Source organism: Lygodium microphyllum, unplaced genomic scaffold (assembly GCF_053477565.2).
Source record: "Lygodium microphyllum isolate KBCC unplaced genomic scaffold, Lygodium_microphyllum_v1.1.10 scaffold_76, whole genome shotgun sequence".
Taxonomy (NCBI): Eukaryota; Viridiplantae; Streptophyta; class Polypodiopsida; order Schizaeales; family Lygodiaceae; genus Lygodium; species Lygodium microphyllum.
The window spans coordinates 435,870-455,097 of NW_028229559.1; the positions used below are offsets into that span (position 1 = coordinate 435,870).

Genomic DNA, 19,228 nt, shown 5'->3' on the forward strand with positions numbered 1-19,228 from the left:
CCCTCTGTCCTATATCAATTGCAGGCTTTAATACCAATGATAAGATTATAGGTGACTGTTATGCTTGTTAGTCTTACTTGAGGGAGGAGACTATGAAAAACATGGACGATGAAATACATATTATATATAATATTTAATTAAGCCTTAGTTAATTATATGCATGCTTGTTGCATCTGTGAGAGTGCGAAATGGAAGAGAAACACGAACACACACACACACAAAGGAAGTAGAAGATGAGGGAAGAATACTGCATTGATTGAAGAAGAATGCTGATACAATGATGATGGACTGATTGGTCCTTATACACAGCCCACAGCCTTAGTGAGGGAACGAGACGAAGCTGATGATGATGGCAGCACTAGAGGAAGATGACGGAGTCGGAGTGTGCAGTTGCTAGAGAGGAAGAAAACTGAATGAGATAATTTGCCAAGTGTGGGATGGGCAGGCTATAAATAGCCATAAATGCCCTAAATTGGTGAACTTACTTCAATAAATGTCATAAATTTTGGGTGACCAGCATTCAATGTTGTTCACATTGGGAAAATGCTAGAAAAAAAGATAGGTGGCGATAGAAAAAGCTGACTGGCAAGGAAAATGTTTGGTAGGTGTGGATAGCCTGGGAAATGCAAAAACTGCCCATGGAAAACACAATAGAACTCGACAAAAAAAAGAAATGCACCCAGATAGCCACTCTAGAATGAGTAGCCTCCCCCATCAAAACACACGATAGACCTGTCGGAGCTCCAAAGTCCTTGTCTAACTCAGACTGAGGCTCATAAGTAGCAGATGACAAGGCATGACAAACATGACTGCTAACCACCCCTCTCTGATATTGGATGTGGCGGAAGGCCAAGGGAGAAACAGATCTTGGGGTGGCAAGAGGAATGCCAATGTCAGCGAAGTTCGTCGATGAAGAAGCTCCTCACGATCTTGGGGAACCCCCTCTGAAACACTAGGGGCCGGAAAATCTACAACCGCATCACCAAGATTGTTTTTCTTGGAAAGGGATGGGGGGTACAAGGGCATCATTGGAGGAGAGGGTAGGGGATAGGAAGGAACTTGTGGAAAATATGGTGCACAAGCAGGAACAAGGGTAGCAAGAGACAACTACCTTGGAGGACCCTACATAAGAGAGGGGAATGGAGCTTGTAAACCTCGCTATTCTACCAACTTGTCACGATAACAGTCCTTGTAGAAGAATCCTCAATACAAATAGCTTGCTGAGTGAAGACAACCTAGGTACCAAGCCTAGTAAGGCCATAAATTGAGAGGAGTGGAAAGCCCAAGTCCGGAACATAAAGGGTTGGGGTAAGGGAGCTCGATGCATGGTTAGGAAATAAAGGAAAAGTGTCAACACTGTTGGGTGTAAAGTCCCTTCGGATGTAAAGTCCCTTTAATCTCTGTGTGTATAAACTTATAGGTGTGAACGCACCCTTATTTGTATCCCAACATACAAATTCATTCTATTCTTTGTGTATTGGAACACTAACTGGTACACTCATCTTGGGATTTTGTCACTCTCACTCTCAGCTTTGCTCTTGTTCAATTTTTGTCTCGCACTTCATTGCACACTTATCTCAACAAACTAGTATTAGAGTCACGACAACAATGTGTGCGCTTCCCAATAGTGCGAGTCAGTTCTGAGCTCGAGGAGGAGCCGTTCACCTTTTTTGTTAGTCACTAAGTGTTCGTCACGATTCCAGCAGGTGTGTGGAGGTGGCAGACTGCGTGACTGCATTGACCAAGGTACTGGCTGTTCATCATGACTCTAGCATATGTGACCTGTGTGGCAGCTGTCGTGACCATTGTTCGTGACCTGATGGACAGCATGGACCAGGCATAGCAGGTCAGCAGGTGACGGCACAAGCCAAACGTGAGGCGACATGCCTGGTGGAGACCTTGCGCCAACAGGCGTGGGCAGACGGCAGCATCGCACGGTAGAAAGCCACCAGGAAATAGCATGTGAAGTTTTTTTATGACATGGGACATCTTCTTAAGCCCTGGTTTGTGCATGCAAGCATGGTTCTTAGATTAGTGCATTTTTATGCTAAAAAATTTGGGGGGTTTCCCAAATTTGGTACTGTTCATACATAATAGTGACAGTGGACTTGGAAATTGCAGAAATTGTGTACATTGGCCTTGAAAACTTTGGGGTTTTTATGTAATAGTGAAATTTTACTCGGCTGAGCAGAATTCACTGACATTAGTGCACATTTGGACCCGATAAATTTGGGGCTTTTGCAAAATTCTGTAAAATTTTGCTAAATTTGCCTATTTCATGCTTGCAGGAACACAATCGAGGGAGATTGATCAATGAAATTTTGGGGCTTTTACTGAAATTTGTGAATTTTGGCAAAATTGATGTGTGAAATGTAAATTGGGGACATTGCTGAAGCAATCTTGGTGCAATATGCAGTGAAACTTGAGCATATTATCTCTCTCTTGTGAGATTTTGAAAAATTGCAGAGAATTCTGGTGTTTCTATGTACTAGAAGTACTTTTGGGCACGTATGTATGCAATACACATGTTTGACAGCTCCATAGAGTTGATATATTACTGAATATTCATGGTGCAGTAGTCTTAGTGATCACTTGCAGATCTGGGATTGTTGTAAATGCATTTTTGGTTATATTGCTGAAGTGGGAGTCACTTTGCAGTGGTGTATGTATGGATTATATGCTGAAATCTTAGTTATATTGTTGAAAGTCATTCCTTCTACTGCTGTACATGAACTTGGATCAAATCTTGCTCTTATCTCTTGAAATTATGGGCTGAAATTAGCTGAATATTCGGTCTAATGTTTACTTTCATAAAATACAGCATTGGTACTTGGCACTTTGGTGAATAATGGCCACTAATGCTTCTAGCAATAGTGACACTAAATCCCTTCTTGAAATCAAGAGGTTTGATGGCACTGGCTTTGGCTTGTGGAACGACAAGATGCAAGGCATTTTGTTTCTCAAGGACTGTGATCATGCTCTCTTGGAAATCAAGCTTGCAGCTATGATGGGCTACACTCAACAAGAAGGCCATTACATACATTAAAATGGTTGTATCTGATGATGTACTTACAGACATTAAGCGTCTTGATATGGCTTATGCCATATGGAAAAAGTTGATGGATACTTAATGAAAATACAACTCCAATAAATCAAGTGCATCTCATGCGCAAGCTTGTGAACATGGAGTTGAATGAGTCTAAGCCAATATCGGAGCATTTGAGTGCTTTCACAGGGATTTGAAGTCAGTTTTTGCAGGATTTTAGTTTGTAGCCCTTCAATGATAAATTAAAGGCTATTTTTTTTGTTGATGACCTTGTCTAATAGTTGGGAGTCTTTGGTTGTTTCATGAAGCAACAACCTTGCTTTAACCTTTGATGGTGTTAGGGCTCTATTCTCAATGAAGAGATTAGAAGAAAATGTTGTGGAGAAAGCAGTGGTTCAGCCTATCATCTTAGGGGCAGGTTAGAGAAAAGGGGTAATGCAAGGAGTACAGGCAAAAGTAGGAGTAAAAGCAATGGCAAACAACAAGATGTTATTCACTATCAATGTGGACGTAAAGGGCATAAAAAGCTAGATTGTCAGTACTACAAGAAAGAGCAAGAAAGAAAGAAACATCAAGGAAAGAAAAAAAAGGATGTCAAGAAAGATGATGACAACTCTCCCTCAAAAGAAGTTGCAAAGGCAAATGTTGCATCTAGTGTGGTCATTGAAGAGCTCTCTGACATTGGAGAGATACTTGTTGTAGCCTCATGTAATGATGTAGATGTTATGGTAGCAATAGGTGATATGCACATCACCAAAAATGAGGTGATTGATGTCTTACTTTCAGCTCATGATAGGTTGTTCCAATTATGGATAGTGGATAGCAGTGCCTCCTTTCATGTTACTCTCTCTTTGGAGTCATTTTTTGAATACATTGCAGGTTGCCTAGGTAAGGCTTGGGCAACAATTATGCATGTGAAATAGAGGGTGTAGGTATTATTCACTTGGCCCTTGAAAATGGCCAAGGGCTGATTTTGCAAGATGTCGGATATGTACTTGGCATAAAGAAAAGTTTATTGCCAATGGGCGGCTTGATGCGAGAGGATATTTTACTACCTTTGGTGGTGGATATTGGAAGGTCCACGAGGGCTCTATGCTGATTGTTAAAGGCAGCAAAAAGGGGACTTTGTATTTTTTGCATTATAGAGCATTACCTGGCAAGTTTTTGGCTATGGCTGAAGTTCATTCACATATAGAACTTTGACATAAAAGACTTGGCCATATGAGCCAGAAAGACCTTCAGGTTCTTTCCTCTTTAGGGAGATTTTATATAAAAGGCTCTGGTCTCGACTTTTGTAATGATTGCATATATGGAAATCATGTGAAGTCTCTTTATTACTCTGGTGTCATTAAGAAGTCAAATGCTCTTGATTTAGTAGACTTTGATGTGTGCACTATGCCTGTCAATTCACATGGGGATGCATGGTGCTTTGTCACTTCTATTAATGATTTCAATTAGAAGTCATGGATATATGCATTAAAGAGCAAAAAGGGTGTTGGATGCCTTTAAAAGGTTTCATGCTTTTGTTACCACACAGAAAGGGCTCAAGTTAAAAGCTATAAGAACAGATAATGGGGGCAAGTATGTTTTTAATGAGTTCGAAAAGTTTTGTGAGATGCATGGTATTAAGAGGGAGTTGATAGCCCCTTACAATGCATCAAATGGTGCGTTTGAAAGATAATCACACACTTTGTGAGAGAGCCAGATGCATGTTGTCCATAGCTAATCTTCCACAACAATTCTATGGAGAGGCCCTTAAAACTGCAGTTCATGTATGCAATCGTTCTATCAATCGTGCATTGGAAAATGGCATGCCTGAAGAGGTTTGGTCTAGCAAACCTACTTTATATGACCATTTGCATATCTTTGGTTGTGATGCCTTTGTGCATATTCCCGTAAATGAGAGGAATAAACTGGATATGAAATCTATCAAGGGCATCTTCATGGGATATGGAGATGAGGGAGATGGGTTATATAGTTTGGCTTCCTCAGGATAGGAAGATAGTACGCAACTGAGATGTAGTATTTAATGAGGCAAAGTTGTTGAAAAATGCTACACATGGTGACCTTGACAAAAAGAAGGTCAAATGTCAGCATGAACAGCCAGCCATTCAACAACCATTAGTTGAAGATTTTGTCCCTTTTGATGCTGAAAATGAGCAGCAACCTATTGTGCTACAGCTAGAAGATAATGGACAGCAAATATATGCACATGATGGAATAGAGCAACAAGAAGAACATGCTGAAAACAGGTTACAACAGCAAGAAAATGCTGAAAATCAGCCACCAGGTGATGGTATGCACATACTTGGGGATGTAGGTCCATTGCCTATCAACACAGATCATTGGGTAAGAAGGTCTATACTTGTTAGAAGGCACCCACACAAGTTTCCGCCATCTTTGGATTGGAAAGAGATAGGTAAGATGGAGGTATATTGGCCACAAACAAGTTCATCTACTCATGTACAACTATCTCGTACTCCTTAGGTCCTATCCACCAAATAGGAGTGCACCATGAAGCAAATCATCAAGTTTAGTAGCATATTGATAATTGTGATACACTCTCTCAGGAAAGTTGACCAAGATTGAAGGGAGCCTTACTGGATGGCATATTTGAAAGGGGCGGTGTCAGGAGGTTTTTGGTGGGGAGAGACTTTCTGTACAGGTGACTTTAGCAGAGCTTTGGACCTCCATCATCCACTCTCTTCGCGGTTGATGGTACTAGGTGCAGGGCGAGTCTCAAGCTTGTCAGGAGCTCCGTTTTCATTTCATGCGCACTTGGGGTGGCTAGCATTCGTTTTTTGTGATGCAGGCAAGCAGCCCTAGATGTGGCGATATATCCTCCCCCCCCCCATGGCCGCTTGCCCCCATCCCCCCTAGACCGCCCTAAGAGGCTTGCATACTTGATACATCTGTGACTCTGCATCAGCTCTAGCTAGTGTATTGAGCATGAGGACTTCTTTGTATTCAGGTTTTTCCTGAAGTAATATAATTAGCCACACTTTATTTGCAAAAAAAAAGCATCTAGATGTCGTTGTAGTCTCTCGGGTGAATTTGAGATGAGCACCGTATCGTCTGCATATAACAAAATTGGTATTAGTACCCCCGCCAAGCTGATACAATGATGATTGATGGATCAGTCTCTGCAGGCAGCCCACAGTGTTAGTGAGGGCACTAGATCAGGCTGATGATGACGGTAGCACTGGAGATGGAGGAAGATGGAGTCAGAGTGTGCACCTGTTGGAGAGGAAGAAAACTGAATGAGATAATCTACCTAGTGCGGAATGGGCAAGCTATGAATAGCCATAAAAGCCCTAAGCTTGCCGACCTGCTGCAATAAATGCCATAAATACGGGCCGACCAGCATTTAATGCTGGTTGCATTGGGAAAATGCCAGAAAAAAGGCAAGTGGCCACAAAAAAATCTGACTGGCAAGGACAAATTCGGACAAGTGTGGACAGCCTGGGAAATGCAGAAACTGACCATGGAAAACACATTGGAACGCGACAAATAAAAGAAATGCACCCACATAATGTAAGATAACACCTGTGTTGATGTCTGAGATTCAGTTAAGTGTCCCCTTTGTTCCAGTCCTAACAGCACGAGAGAGATCCTTTGATTCACCACCCAGCCTCGCCTAGAAGGTTGCTGGCTTCCTCATCCTAATCGGACTGCCAGCTGTTAGCTTCAGGTGAGTCATACTATCCTTAGACTCACTTACTCTCTAGACACCCCTTGACCCCGTTCGGGTGCCCAATGCCCTCGGATGATCGTCCCTCGCACTTGTCTCCCCATAAGTTACATTTATTAATGTAACATTTCCTTCCCCTTAAGAATCGGTTTCATCCTCGAAAACGATACTTTGAAGGTCCAACCGTAAATTGGAAAACCTTTTCCTTAAAGTACTTACTCACTCCCAGGGTGAGCTTTCTTTTGAACAATCTTTCCATTTGACCAGATATTCTTGATAAATAGTGTTCCTTGTTCGTCTGCTACGAACATTTAAAATTTTTTTTGGTTCATGTGGATTAGATTGGTCATCTAATAGCTCCTCAATATTATCATTTAAGATTAGATTATCCAAATCACCCAGCTTCTTCCTTAGCTTACTTACATGAAAAATTGGATGTGTTTTACTACCAGCAGGTAGTTGGAGCTTGTAAGCCTGTTCTCCCACCCTTTTAAGTATTGTGAAAGGACCACAATACCTGGGTGAAAGCTTTGAACATCGTCTCGTTTTCATGGTTTTAGTTTGTTTAGGCACTTTAAGATAGATCAATTCCCCTTCTTCAAAGGAGATGTCTCTTCGGTGAGGATCTGCATAAGCTCTAGCCCGATTTTGAGCTTTCTTAATATTTTCTTGAGCAAATTTTAACATATTATTCATATCCTCCAAAAAATCCTTGGCTGGCTGAACCTTTTCCTTATGCAGTGAGCTCTGGGCTGAAACCCATACATTAGCATAAATGGACTATATCCAGTGGAAGAGTGCTTGGCACTATTATATGCAAACTCTGCTATCGGTAGATACTCTTCCCAATTAGTTTGCCTTTTACTTACATATGCCCTGAGCATATCTTCAAGGATTTGATTAATCCTTTCAATGTGCCCATCAGTTTTTGCGCGTGCTCCGCCGTACTCATGCTAAGTTTAGTATCAAACTTCCTAAATACTGCCCACCAAAATTGACTATCCCGATCAGAAACTATATTTGCCGGAAGGCCATACAATCAGTATATGTTCTCTATGAACAATCTAGCCAATTTTGGTGTTTTAACATCAGTTGAAGTTGGAATAAACTTAGCCATTTTGGTTAACCTATCCACAATCACCCACACAGAGTCGTGCCCCCTCTGTGTCCTGGGTAATGAGACAATAAAGTCCATGGAGATACTCTCCCATTTTCTCGAATGAATCTCTAATGGGTGAAGTCTCCCCATTTTCAATCTTTCAGCTTTATTAACCTGGCATTTATTACATTTGACCACATAGTCAAGGACGTCCTTATTCATTCCAGGCCAATAGAATTGCCTTTTAATGAGACTAAGTCTTATTAACTCTTGGATGTCCCGTACTAGGGGTATCATGACACTCAAAGAGTATCTGGCGTCTTATTTCTTCATCTTTCGGGACACGTACCCTACCCTTGTAGAGTAAATAACCATTATCAATGGTAAAGTTCTTCCACTTGAATCCCAATTGAGCAACCCCTGATACTCCATTTCCTTATTGAACATCCTCAGACATTCCTTCCTCAGTGGAGGCCCTTCCATTTGGATCCCCATTTTTTATTGCTTCCCATATATTGAAATATGCCGGATCAACTTGACATTTCCCTTTTAAGGATTCAAGTAAATCGGAAGTGAAGTGAATAAAACTCAATTAATTTATGATGGGTATTCTGCTGAGTGCATCAGCCACTATATTGTACTTTCCCTTTCTATATCTTATTTCGTAGTCGAACTCTTGGAGGAGTTCGGCCCATCCAGCTTTACGCCCTTGTAGATCCGGTTGGTCATTAACCCACTTAATGCTTTCATGATCCGACAAGATCAAAAGTTTGGCACCGTATAGATAGTGCCTCCATTTCTTCATTGCATGTACTATTGCATACAACTCCCTCTCATAAACAGAATAATTCCGTTTTGCATGGTCCAATTTCTTGCTTTCAAAAGCAACTGGTTGACCTTCTTGTAATAAGAGCGTGCCTACTTCCTTATCATTGGCATCAGCTTCAACCACGAATGGTTTATTGGGATCCACAATTAATAGTACTGGAGCTGTAGCAATAGCTACCTTAAGTTTTGGAAAACTTTCATTTTGGTATGTTCCCCAATTAAAGCTCTTTCCTTTCCCTTTAAGTTGGTCCGTCATTGGAACAACTATCTTGGCATAATCTTGAATGAATCTACGATAATGTCCAGATAAACCTAGGAAGATCTGCAGCTCTTCGAGGTTCCTTGGAGATTGCCATTCAATAATTGCCCTTACTTTTTTTGGATCCATTTTGATTCCCTCTTTCAAGATAATATGCCCCATATTTGACCTCTTGTGCGAAGAATTCACATTCAGTTTTCTTCCCATAAAGGGAATGTGTTCTTAACAATTGGAATACTAATCGTAAGTGTTCCAAATGTTCTTCTCTTGATTTACTAAAGATCAAGATATCATCCAAGAAGACTACTATAAAGTGTCCTAGATAGGGCCGTCACACACTATTCATTAGCTTCATAAAAGTAGCTGGTGCATTAGTGAGGCCAAAAGGCATTACCAAAAAATCATAATGCCCATATTTAGTATGAAATGCTGTCTTAGGAACATCCTGTGCCTTAATTCTTACTTGGTGATAGCCTGATCTTAAGTCTATTTTTGTGAAGAATTTTGCTGCTTGTAATTGATAAAAAAGATCATCCATTCTGGGCATAGGAAATTTATTCTTCACTGTTATCTTATTAAGTGCTCTATAATCAACACAAAGTCGTATAGAACCATCTTTTTTCTTCACCAATAAAATTGGCGAAGCCCAAGGTGAATTGCTGGGTTGTTTAAACCCTTTATCAAGGTAATCTTTAATTTGTCTTTCAATTTCTTGGTGCTGTGTTTTACTTAGTTTACAAGGTGGTTTACATATAGGTTGTGTATCCTTATCTATGTCAATTGAGTGATTTACATTACCCCTATCTAGTGGAAGGCCACTTGGTAAATCATAAGGAAACACATCTTTAAATTCATGTAATAAACCACTTAATTCATTACTTACATTCAACTCACAAACATAAGAAAATTTTTGCTTTACATTACAGAATATAAAAGTGTTCTGTATAGGAAGGGACCATAACATATATACCTTACAAGCTTCCTTCTTTATCAGCTTTTGAACTTCAATGGAACACAACAAAGGGTTATCAGATACTTCATGTTCACCTTGAATCACAAAAGTCTTACCATCCCTTTCAAATTCGAGTGTATTATGGTGATAACTACGTTTTAAGGATGGTTCCAATCCCCCTAGCCACTCCCTTCCTAAAGTAATATCAGCTCTTTCCATATTTATAATTTGAAATCAAGCTTATCTTTATATCCTTGGATCTCGATTTCCAAATTGGATACCATTGTATGCCATATTTTATTATCCTGACCTTGCATCATACGAACAACACATTGATGTTTACTCTTTTGTCGGGAAAGTTTTAATTTTTTGACAAGTGCATAATTTATGAAATTGTGGGTGGCAAAGTCATCAATCATGACATTAATCCTCTTTCCCGTTATCAATCCATGCACTCTAACTAAATCACGTGGTCCGAAAGTAGGCTGCCACATAGAAGTTGACATACAACACCTGTGTTTTACATCCTTCTGCAAGTCCTCTAAAGATTTATACTTTTCATGCCCCTTTAATTCCAAGGTCTGCACTACGTGGATTTGCTTATCTTTTCCCTTGCCCTTGTCCTTATCCTTTCCTTTATATTTCCCCTTTTTCCTTTGAGGGCAATTCCAGGCAGCATGGTTAGGGGATAGGCAATTGAAACACAACCTTTCTTTTTTAGCTTTATCAAAGTCATCTTGGCTTAACTTTGGCATTACATATTGTTTCTTTTCAAAGGGTTGTTTCTTGCCCTTAAGAAATAGTATTTTCCTTTTAAATTTGCCTACAAATTTTGAGGCTTCAAATTCCTTAGTCTTGGGCTCGATATCAGTGAGACTAGTGAGTACACCTGGACACGTATTATCTTCATTGATTAATGCAAATTTAATTTCCTTTTCAAACGTCTTGGGTGAACTCCTTTTCACTTCCTTTTTACAGGTCTTATTCAATCCCCTTATGAATCCTCTTGTCTTTTGAAATTCATCTATTCCTTCCAATTTGAGGATTATCTCACGATACTCCTCGAGATATGTCAGCAAAGGTCTTCCCTTTTGTCCGACATAATCCCAATCTTCCCAATTTCTTTCCATTTTATTTTCAAGAAGGAATTCTTTCAAAAAGACCGATTTAAATTGAGCCCAAGTTTCAGGTATTTTATTTGTCTCCTTTAAAGTTCTCCACCATTTATATGCCTTTGGTCCCAAGGTTAAATTGGCCTCCAACGCTTAGAGATGTAGTGGAGTATTCTTAAGTTTGTGCAAATCCTCCAATTTTTGGAAAAAATTAAAGATAGTGTTTTTATTTCTGTCTTTTTCCTCCTCGTGAAATTGAGGGGGTTTCATATCTTTTAACACTGGGTTATCCCTCAGCTTTTGGTGGGGTTCCCTAGGATCTTACATAATCACATCTAGATCTTTCGATGAAGATGGAATGTCTGAGGTTTCTACCTTATTTTTATCCCTTTCTAATAATAAGGCTAATTGAGATTTTATTTCTATGAGTGCTTGAGTTATCAACTCCATATGAACCCCCTCTGCTTGCACACGAGCAGTTAAATCATCAAATTGTTCTCGTGTAGCAAAAAATTCTTCCCATTGTTCTTCTTGAATTTCCGTTTCATGGGGATCCACCATAGGATGGTCCCCGGAACTAGAATCTTCGGTTACCCCCTTTTCCTCTTTGCCCTCCATAATACACTGAAATTAAAAAGCAAATATAAGAAATTTTGCGTACAAGATGAGGTACTTCCCTGATTATAGTAAGAGGGCAGATGTCGATGGCCTTTATAGCTTAGTGATAGCAAAAGCGTGAGGAACAGTTCGACTTTCCTCCAATCTGTGCAGGTCGCATTGAAATAAGGCCTGTCGGGCAGGAACACAGGATACACAGACGTAATCTGTCAGGCGACGCCCACAGATTCGAATCCGGACTCAAACTGGAGACCTCTAGTGTGTGAGACTAGCGTGATAACCACTGCCAATTCTGCAGCTATTGCCAACACGAAAGCATCCACATCAGGCTAAGACGGGACCCAACGGCTCTTCCGAAAAGACCCGCCAACACGGAAACGTCTAAGGCACTGGATTTAGGCTCCAGTCCGGAAGGGTGACGACTGATGTAACCCTCTCACACTTCGGCTGCAGACGAAGACGAAAGCCTTTTCGACTCTTTCCAAGAAAACGTAGCCCAACGGCTCTGATACTAGTGTAAGATAGTGCCTGTGTTGATGTCTGAGATTCAGTTAAGTGCCCCCTCTGTTCCAGTTCCAACAGCACGAGAGAGATCCTTTGATTCACCACCCAGCCTCGCCTAGAAGGTTGCTGGCTTCCTCATCCTGATCCGATTGCCAGCCATCAGCTTCAGGTGAGTCATACTATCCTTAGACTCACTTACTCTCTGGGCACCCCTTGACCCCGTTTGGGTGCCCAATGCCCCCGGATGGTCATCCCTTGCGCTTATCTCCCCATAAGTTACATTTATTAATGTAACACATAACCACTCTAGAATGAGTAGCCTCCCCTATCAAAACACATGATAGTAGACCTGTCAGAGCTCCAAAAGTCCTCGTCTTACTCAAACTGAGGCTCACAAGCAAGAGATGACAAGGCATGACAAACATGACTGCTAACAACATCACCCACTTGCTTGGCTTTAGGCCCCTTTCACATACATTAAATGGCTTGAACCCATGTTGTTTGGCATGAGGTTGTATTCACACTTGTCTCATATGTGCATAAATAGTTGTTCCCTTGAACCCTAAACGTGTACATTCTATAATGCAGGATAGTCATGAATCTTAATAATGTTTCCTTGTATTGTCACATTAATCACATGACAATGTGGCAGATCTTCATGAAGAATGTGCAAACGTGAAAAACTGATTTAGTTATGTCTTTGTTTCATTTCCTATTCGAAGAGACCATTCATGCATGCTTTTGTCCTTTCAGATGCCATTATCGTCCTCTTTAATGAACAAAAGTGTTTCTTTACAAAAATATTTGAAGGGATTAGATTTCTATATAAACATTTACACAAAACACAACATTCCTCCAAGGTGTCACGATTAAGGTAGCAGCTGGAATCAGCCAAACAGGGGCTGGAGCAGTCGCAAAGAGGGCTGGTGTGATGGCAGCAGCAGGGGGAACCAAACACAGCAGTGGGGAGCCTTAAGATGGAGCGGCTGGTAATGATAGGCAGACTGGATGACAAAGGGATGCAACTGCTATTCTATGACCTAATACAGTATTTATAGAGATGGAACCAACCAAAATTTAGGGTTTTGCTTATGAAACATCAAAGGGCACTTGTCCATTTGAGTTTTGGGGCTGTTTAATGATCTAATGAAGGTTTAATGTGCCACCTTTTTTATGGTTTTGGGGGGAAGGATCATTTCTTAGTGGGAAAGAGATATTGCACTTAGCATTAGAGATATGGCATGTGCTGGACTACTGGCTAATAGATTCATACTGCTTGGATAAATTAGATGCTTTCCTGCTTGCTTGTCTGAATAGTTTCACTATTGTACTTGAATATTCATCTTTAGGGAATATGGCAGATCTGATTGAAGACTTGGGATGCAAACTGCTTAAATACCCGCAAAGAGAATAATAACTTGTTTTTTCCACGTTTCATTTCTTGCTTGAGTACACTTGTGTGCAAGCTTTGGTTATCAAAAACTAGTAGAGGATTGTATAGAAAATTTAAGTGAATGTCTTGCTCCAGCAAAACCGCACATAACTGCAATGCAATTTCGGCCCAATTTTGTGATTTCTGGTGGAGTTCCGTTTGAAGAAGATGGGTGGCAATCCCTATACTTAGGGGGGGAGAAATTTCTAGTAAGTCTTTCTTTTATGTAGACCTAAGCTTTCAAAGCAAAGATTAGGCTTTTGGGTGTGCATGTGTTCTTGTATGCATGCAAATACATTCATGCCCTTGCTGGTATCCAATAAGCTGATAGATCTATCAGTTCTTAGCTAAGATTTTACATGAATCAGGTCTTGGGTGGATGCAATCGCTGTCAGATGATAAATATAGATCAAAATACTGGAAGGCTTCAAGAAGAGAGCAATCCTTTGCTGATACTTGCATCTTACAGAAGATTCCAGGTACACCATTATGCTACTGTGCAAATAAGACTATGAGTGTCTTTTGTAAAGTAAAAATGATAGAGTGCTAGATACTCAAAAAGCTAGCCCTCAAATGTTTGAATTTTGTTTTGTGAAATTTGCAGGGAAAAATCATGTTTGGAGTACTCTTAGCACATGTAGAACACCACACAAAAAGAGAAGATAGCTGTTTAACAGTTATAAAAGTGGGTTGCCCTGTCTTCTTGAAAAGAGCTCAAGAGTGCTAAAAATGGCCCATGTGCAACTGCAGAGCTCCTCTACACATACTTGTTGGTGGCACACAGCTATCAGCAGATAGGCAAAGATGACTCTAGATGCTGACAAAGGCATCTTACTCGCAGAAGAGCGATAATCAAAGCTGGAGCCTATCTACAGTGCCTACAATGAGTTGGTTATAGACAAAGCAAAACCCTGGGTTATCAACAGTGTAATAACCCTACAGGGTGGCCATCTTGAAGGCAATCAGACTGAAACATATAAGAAGTTTTGAAGTGATATTGGCTGAGCTGAGAGACATTCTGGGCATGCTTTTATACATTTAACATCTATGTGTATGCCATGAAAGATTGTTCGGCTGGTTGGCTATAGCTTTGGTGACTTGTCAGTTGTAAAAAAGCTTCCCACCACATTGGAATGGGATACAGCAAAATATCATTAAAAAACTCTGTTCATACATCATGTCTAAGCTGGTCAGTAACATTCATGCCAAACACTGCCATTTGCAGAACTAGAAATATGATAGGATAGATTAGTCACAACATTACGGCCATTCTCTTTATAAGAAATTTCGATGGCATGACTACCTTAACAACTGCAAACAATTGAGCAGTGAGCTTTTGAATAGTACAATTAATGGAACTCAATTAATTGATTCTGCTCATATGATCTTGGCATATTAGGACTGTTGTTTTCTGACATCAGGGTTGCATTTTTGCCACCAGCTTGGACTGTTCTTTTCTGACATCAGGGTTGCATCTTTGCCACCAATTTGCCTGTCTCATTGTACCTATGCCTTGATCTAGAAAGCTTGGCATTCAAGAGCATGCAAAAACACTCTTGAGATGTCTCAACCAATCCTCCAAGGCCTACTCCCACACATCCAGTTTTGCCTTCTTTAGAAGCTCCAAGGGAATGGTACCCTAACTGTTCAACCATGGTTCGAAGGGAATAGTTCACATAGAAGGATTACCATTTCATTTCTTTCTCATAGCCAATCCCATTCTAAGCTCCTTTCGACCACTTAATTATAACCTAACAAACATATTGCTTTCTTCAAAGCGGGATCTACTATCATCTTCTCTATTAGTTGTCCATCGAGAGACACTAATTCATCATTTGAGACTTCCTCAAATTCTTCATCGGGATCATCTTCTATGTCTTCTTTAAATGATTCATCATCTGACACTGGCTAGTCACTCAAGATCTTGTGCTGATACAAGTGCACAATTACACACAAAGCTCAAGTCATATACTCTAGTTTCGATCTATACAACAGCTTCTGCAAGCTCTTTGAATAGTGTCAAGTCATGACCTTATGGGCAATGCTAAACACCCCACTCAACATATAAAACGTATAGCCAAATAGATACAACATTTACAAGTGGAATCGATATGCCTTTTCAAAACTACAATCGCAACAAAGTGCATGTTTTTTTCCTTATTAAAAGACAATGCATCCAAATTCTTCTTTAGTTTCATGATGGGATCCAATGGAGAGACACTATTCAAACACTTTTAGGGAAGACTCCATCTAGTATTTGAAGGGCACATTTATGTTGTGGCACAAATACCATTGAAATGTTACAATGCCTTGTATGCGTAAGCAATAAGTAAGAAATAAGTCCGATGAACAAGATTAGTCATCTCAAATATGGAGCTTAATTGTACCTTAATGGAAGCAATAATGTTAGAATTTGAGCTAGTAATAAGGAGATCGTCAAACATACAAAAGCACATAGCAAACCCCCTCTAATCTGATGAATGTAGATATTTACATCGAGGGATAGAAAGAGTGTTCTTTAAGAAAAAATCCATCATGTGGTACCTTAAACGACGAGTTTGCTTGAACTTGTAAAGCCCCGAAGAGCTTGCTTGAGCTTGTAAAGGGCTTTATGCAAGCAAAATACTTTTTCTCACAACCTAGAAAGTAAGCAATGGGAGCAGATTTTCTTCATAATCAAGACCATGTTGCTATTGAAAATCCTACAGCAAGCAATGGGAGCAAATTTTCTTCATAATCAAGACCATGTTGCTATTGAAAATTCTACAGCACTAATAAGGCCTTGAATCTGTCCAAGTTCCATTTGCTTTGAGCTAGTATAGGATATTCATCTGGTCCCTGTGATCTCCCTATCATAAGGATGATTCATCAAAGTCTAAGTCATTCTCGTAATGCTTTCAAGCTCGTTTTCTGTGGTGAGACACCAATCGAAATGCTTGAGGGCTTCATGCCACATTTAGGCTTGACCACTTTGCAGCTTCCCCCAAGCTCTAGACTGGGCCAATGTTTTCATAAGCTGATAGTAATTGAGGAGCTTTATGAGGTGAATTTAGTGGTTGGAAAGGAACGGCTTGCTTCTTTTGATTAGTTATGTACTATCCATCTCAAGATCTCATGGCATTCTACCTTGGATTAAGGGAACTAGCTTGTTTTGGAGGAGAAATTTACATGTAGTTAACTAGCACCTTATGGGTTTCTTTTTTTCTCTTCTCTCTTTTTCGTTTTCTTATTTTAAGGGATGGAATCTTTCCCTTATTGACGATCACAATTAGCACAAGAGGAAAAGGTTATCATATCTTTGTATGCTTTGTAGCTCCCTCACCCCATGGTGTCAAGTCGTGTTGATGTGCATTGATAGCTCCACTCTCCACTCATGACAAGGAACCTTGTTGTGCCTCTGACTACCATGTACATTCTTTCTTGATGTGAATATGACGTGTTGCCCTCAAGATGGGCCATTTTGCAAACAAGTGAGCATGTTGTGATTCGTGCCGTATTGGGGTGTCCTTTGACACGTTGAGTTGGTGATATGGATGGGTTGTGGAATGGGTCTAGTGCTTCTCTGGAGCTTAGACAGGGTCAAGAGAGGGCCCTATGCGGGTATCCGAGGGTTGGCCCTTCACACTTGAGCAAACAAGGTTCATCATTGACTCAAGTATTTGAGATGTGTTAAACCCTCACAAGAGAAAAACTACTGAAGGCAAGTTGAAGCGAAGCAAGGAAGATTAAAGAAGTTGAAGAGTATCCAAGTCCAAATTTTTAAGATCATAATTAAATGAAGAGGGCTTGATGTGTTAATCTAGGCACCACTTATCTGAAGGTACTCTTGAAATATCTCTGAATTATTTCTTATGGGTGGATATTTTTTGTTGCAAATATTTAGTGAGAGTCACACTCTCAACTGTGAAAATGGTAATTGTTCTTTGAGGTACATTTAGAAAACCCAAAAGTATTGAGAAGTTTGTAAACAATCTCTATTCATTTTTACCTAAAACCATATCCACAAAACTCAAAGTGCATGCACAAGGGTAAAGGACCAAGTACAAGCCTAATTGAAATGGGTGATATTGTCCAACTTAAATGGAGAATTCTAAACCTAAGCCTAATGTATATAATGTGTAAAATTAACTAGATAGTTGATTCTTGTGTGCATAGACTTTGGAGCTTCCACTCTTCTTGAATGGGAAGTGGAACCCAGGAGGAAGAAGCTTGGCGGTGAGAGCTATGGCAGATGGAGAGCAAGAGCCAAGAGAGAGAGAGACTCAAAAGTGGGAACTCCAACAACCACAATGCGTGCCTGGGCCATCCTTTATTCAAACTGTCACTAGAAGAATAAAGAATAAGTGACTGTGATGGGCGCTTGCCACCTGCAATGTGCAGTGGTGGGTACTGTCAATGGGTACTGTTAATGTAGTAATACACGAGCGGCTAGGCGGAGGCGGCTTTACCCCCAACAACCTTCCACTTAAAGGTGAATCTGCCCCACTGAGAGAGAAAAAAGAAAAGACATTACAACATGTACACATGTACAACAGGACGAGGAAAAGACGTCATCTCATCCAATGCCCATCAATCTCGTGAGAAAGACAAAGCTCTCAGTAGTGAGACTCTTTATGAGAAAGTCTGCAGGATTTTGCTCAGTGGGAATCTTGACAAGGTCAACAGACCTGTCCTCGATGACCTCACGAATAAAGTAATACCTTACCTCAATATGTTTTGTCTTTGCATAGAAGACCGGATTCTTGGCCAATTGAATGACACTCATAGAATCCGAATGCAGTGTAGGTATAGCATCTGTCATACCAAGGTCTGCAATCAAAGGGCCTAATCAGATAGCCTCCTTGCAAGCCTCTGTGGCTGCAATATACTTGGCCTCTGTAGTAGAGTCCTACACTTTTGCGCCCTGGACATAGAAGAGATAGCCTCTCCAGCATAAGTGAACACATAGCCAGAGGTAGACTTCCTACTATATGCATATCCTGCATAATCAAAGTCAGTGTACCCCATGACTCCTGTATCTTGGTTGCCATAACAAAGACATATATATATTGTGCCCTTAAGGTACCTCATGATACCCTTCACAGCATCCCAATGTTTCTTGCCAGGTGTGGCCATATAACGTGCCACAACCACAATTGCAAAAGCAATATCTGGATGGGTAGCTATCATGGCATACATAAGACTGCCCACGGTGGATGAATAGGGAATCTTGGCCATCTCGGCCCTTTGCTCCATTTGTCTGTGGAAAATCAGCTTGTGAAATCTTCACATGAGAAAGTAATGGACAACCAATAGGCTTAACATCCTGCATGCGGAAGCGCTCAAGGACTTTATGAATGTACTTCCTCTATGACAAATAGAGGAGTCCCTGAGATCTATCGCGCGTAATGCGCATACCAAGTATATGATAGGCCTGTCCTAGATCTTTCATCTCAAAGCTCTTATTGAGCTGAGCCTTAAGAGCATCTAGCTCCTCATGAGTTGTCCCTGCTAAAAGCATGTCATCCACATAGAGTACCAAAATCAGTAAATAACTGTCACGGGCTTTCTTCATGTACAAGCACGGATCCATAGCACTACGATTGTAGCCTTGTGACTGCATGAATGCATCAAACTTATGGTACCATTTTCTAGGTGCCTCCTTCAAGCTATATAGACTCTTCTTTAGCTTGCACACTAGGTGTTCC

At 40.5% G+C, this 19,228-nt stretch overlaps 1 protein-coding gene across 2 annotated transcripts in view; it reads left to right on the top strand.

Moving 5' to 3' along the window:
- The window catches only part of LOC148008705 (molybdenum cofactor sulfurase-like), a 101,259-nt gene extending 86,346 nt beyond the window's left edge, over positions 1-14,913 (top strand). For both annotated transcript variants that reach the window (XM_087674046.1, XM_087674047.1), the window contains 3 exons: positions 13,638-13,750; positions 13,910-14,020; positions 14,146-14,913. In XM_087674046.1, the coding sequence (XP_087530172.1) occupies positions 13,638-13,750; positions 13,910-14,020; positions 14,146-14,268 (347 nt within the window). In that variant the 3' untranslated portion in view covers positions 14,269-14,913. The remainder of the gene's footprint in view (positions 1-13,637; positions 13,751-13,909; positions 14,021-14,145) is intronic.
- The last annotated feature ends 4,315 nt before the right edge of the window (positions 14,914-19,228 follow it).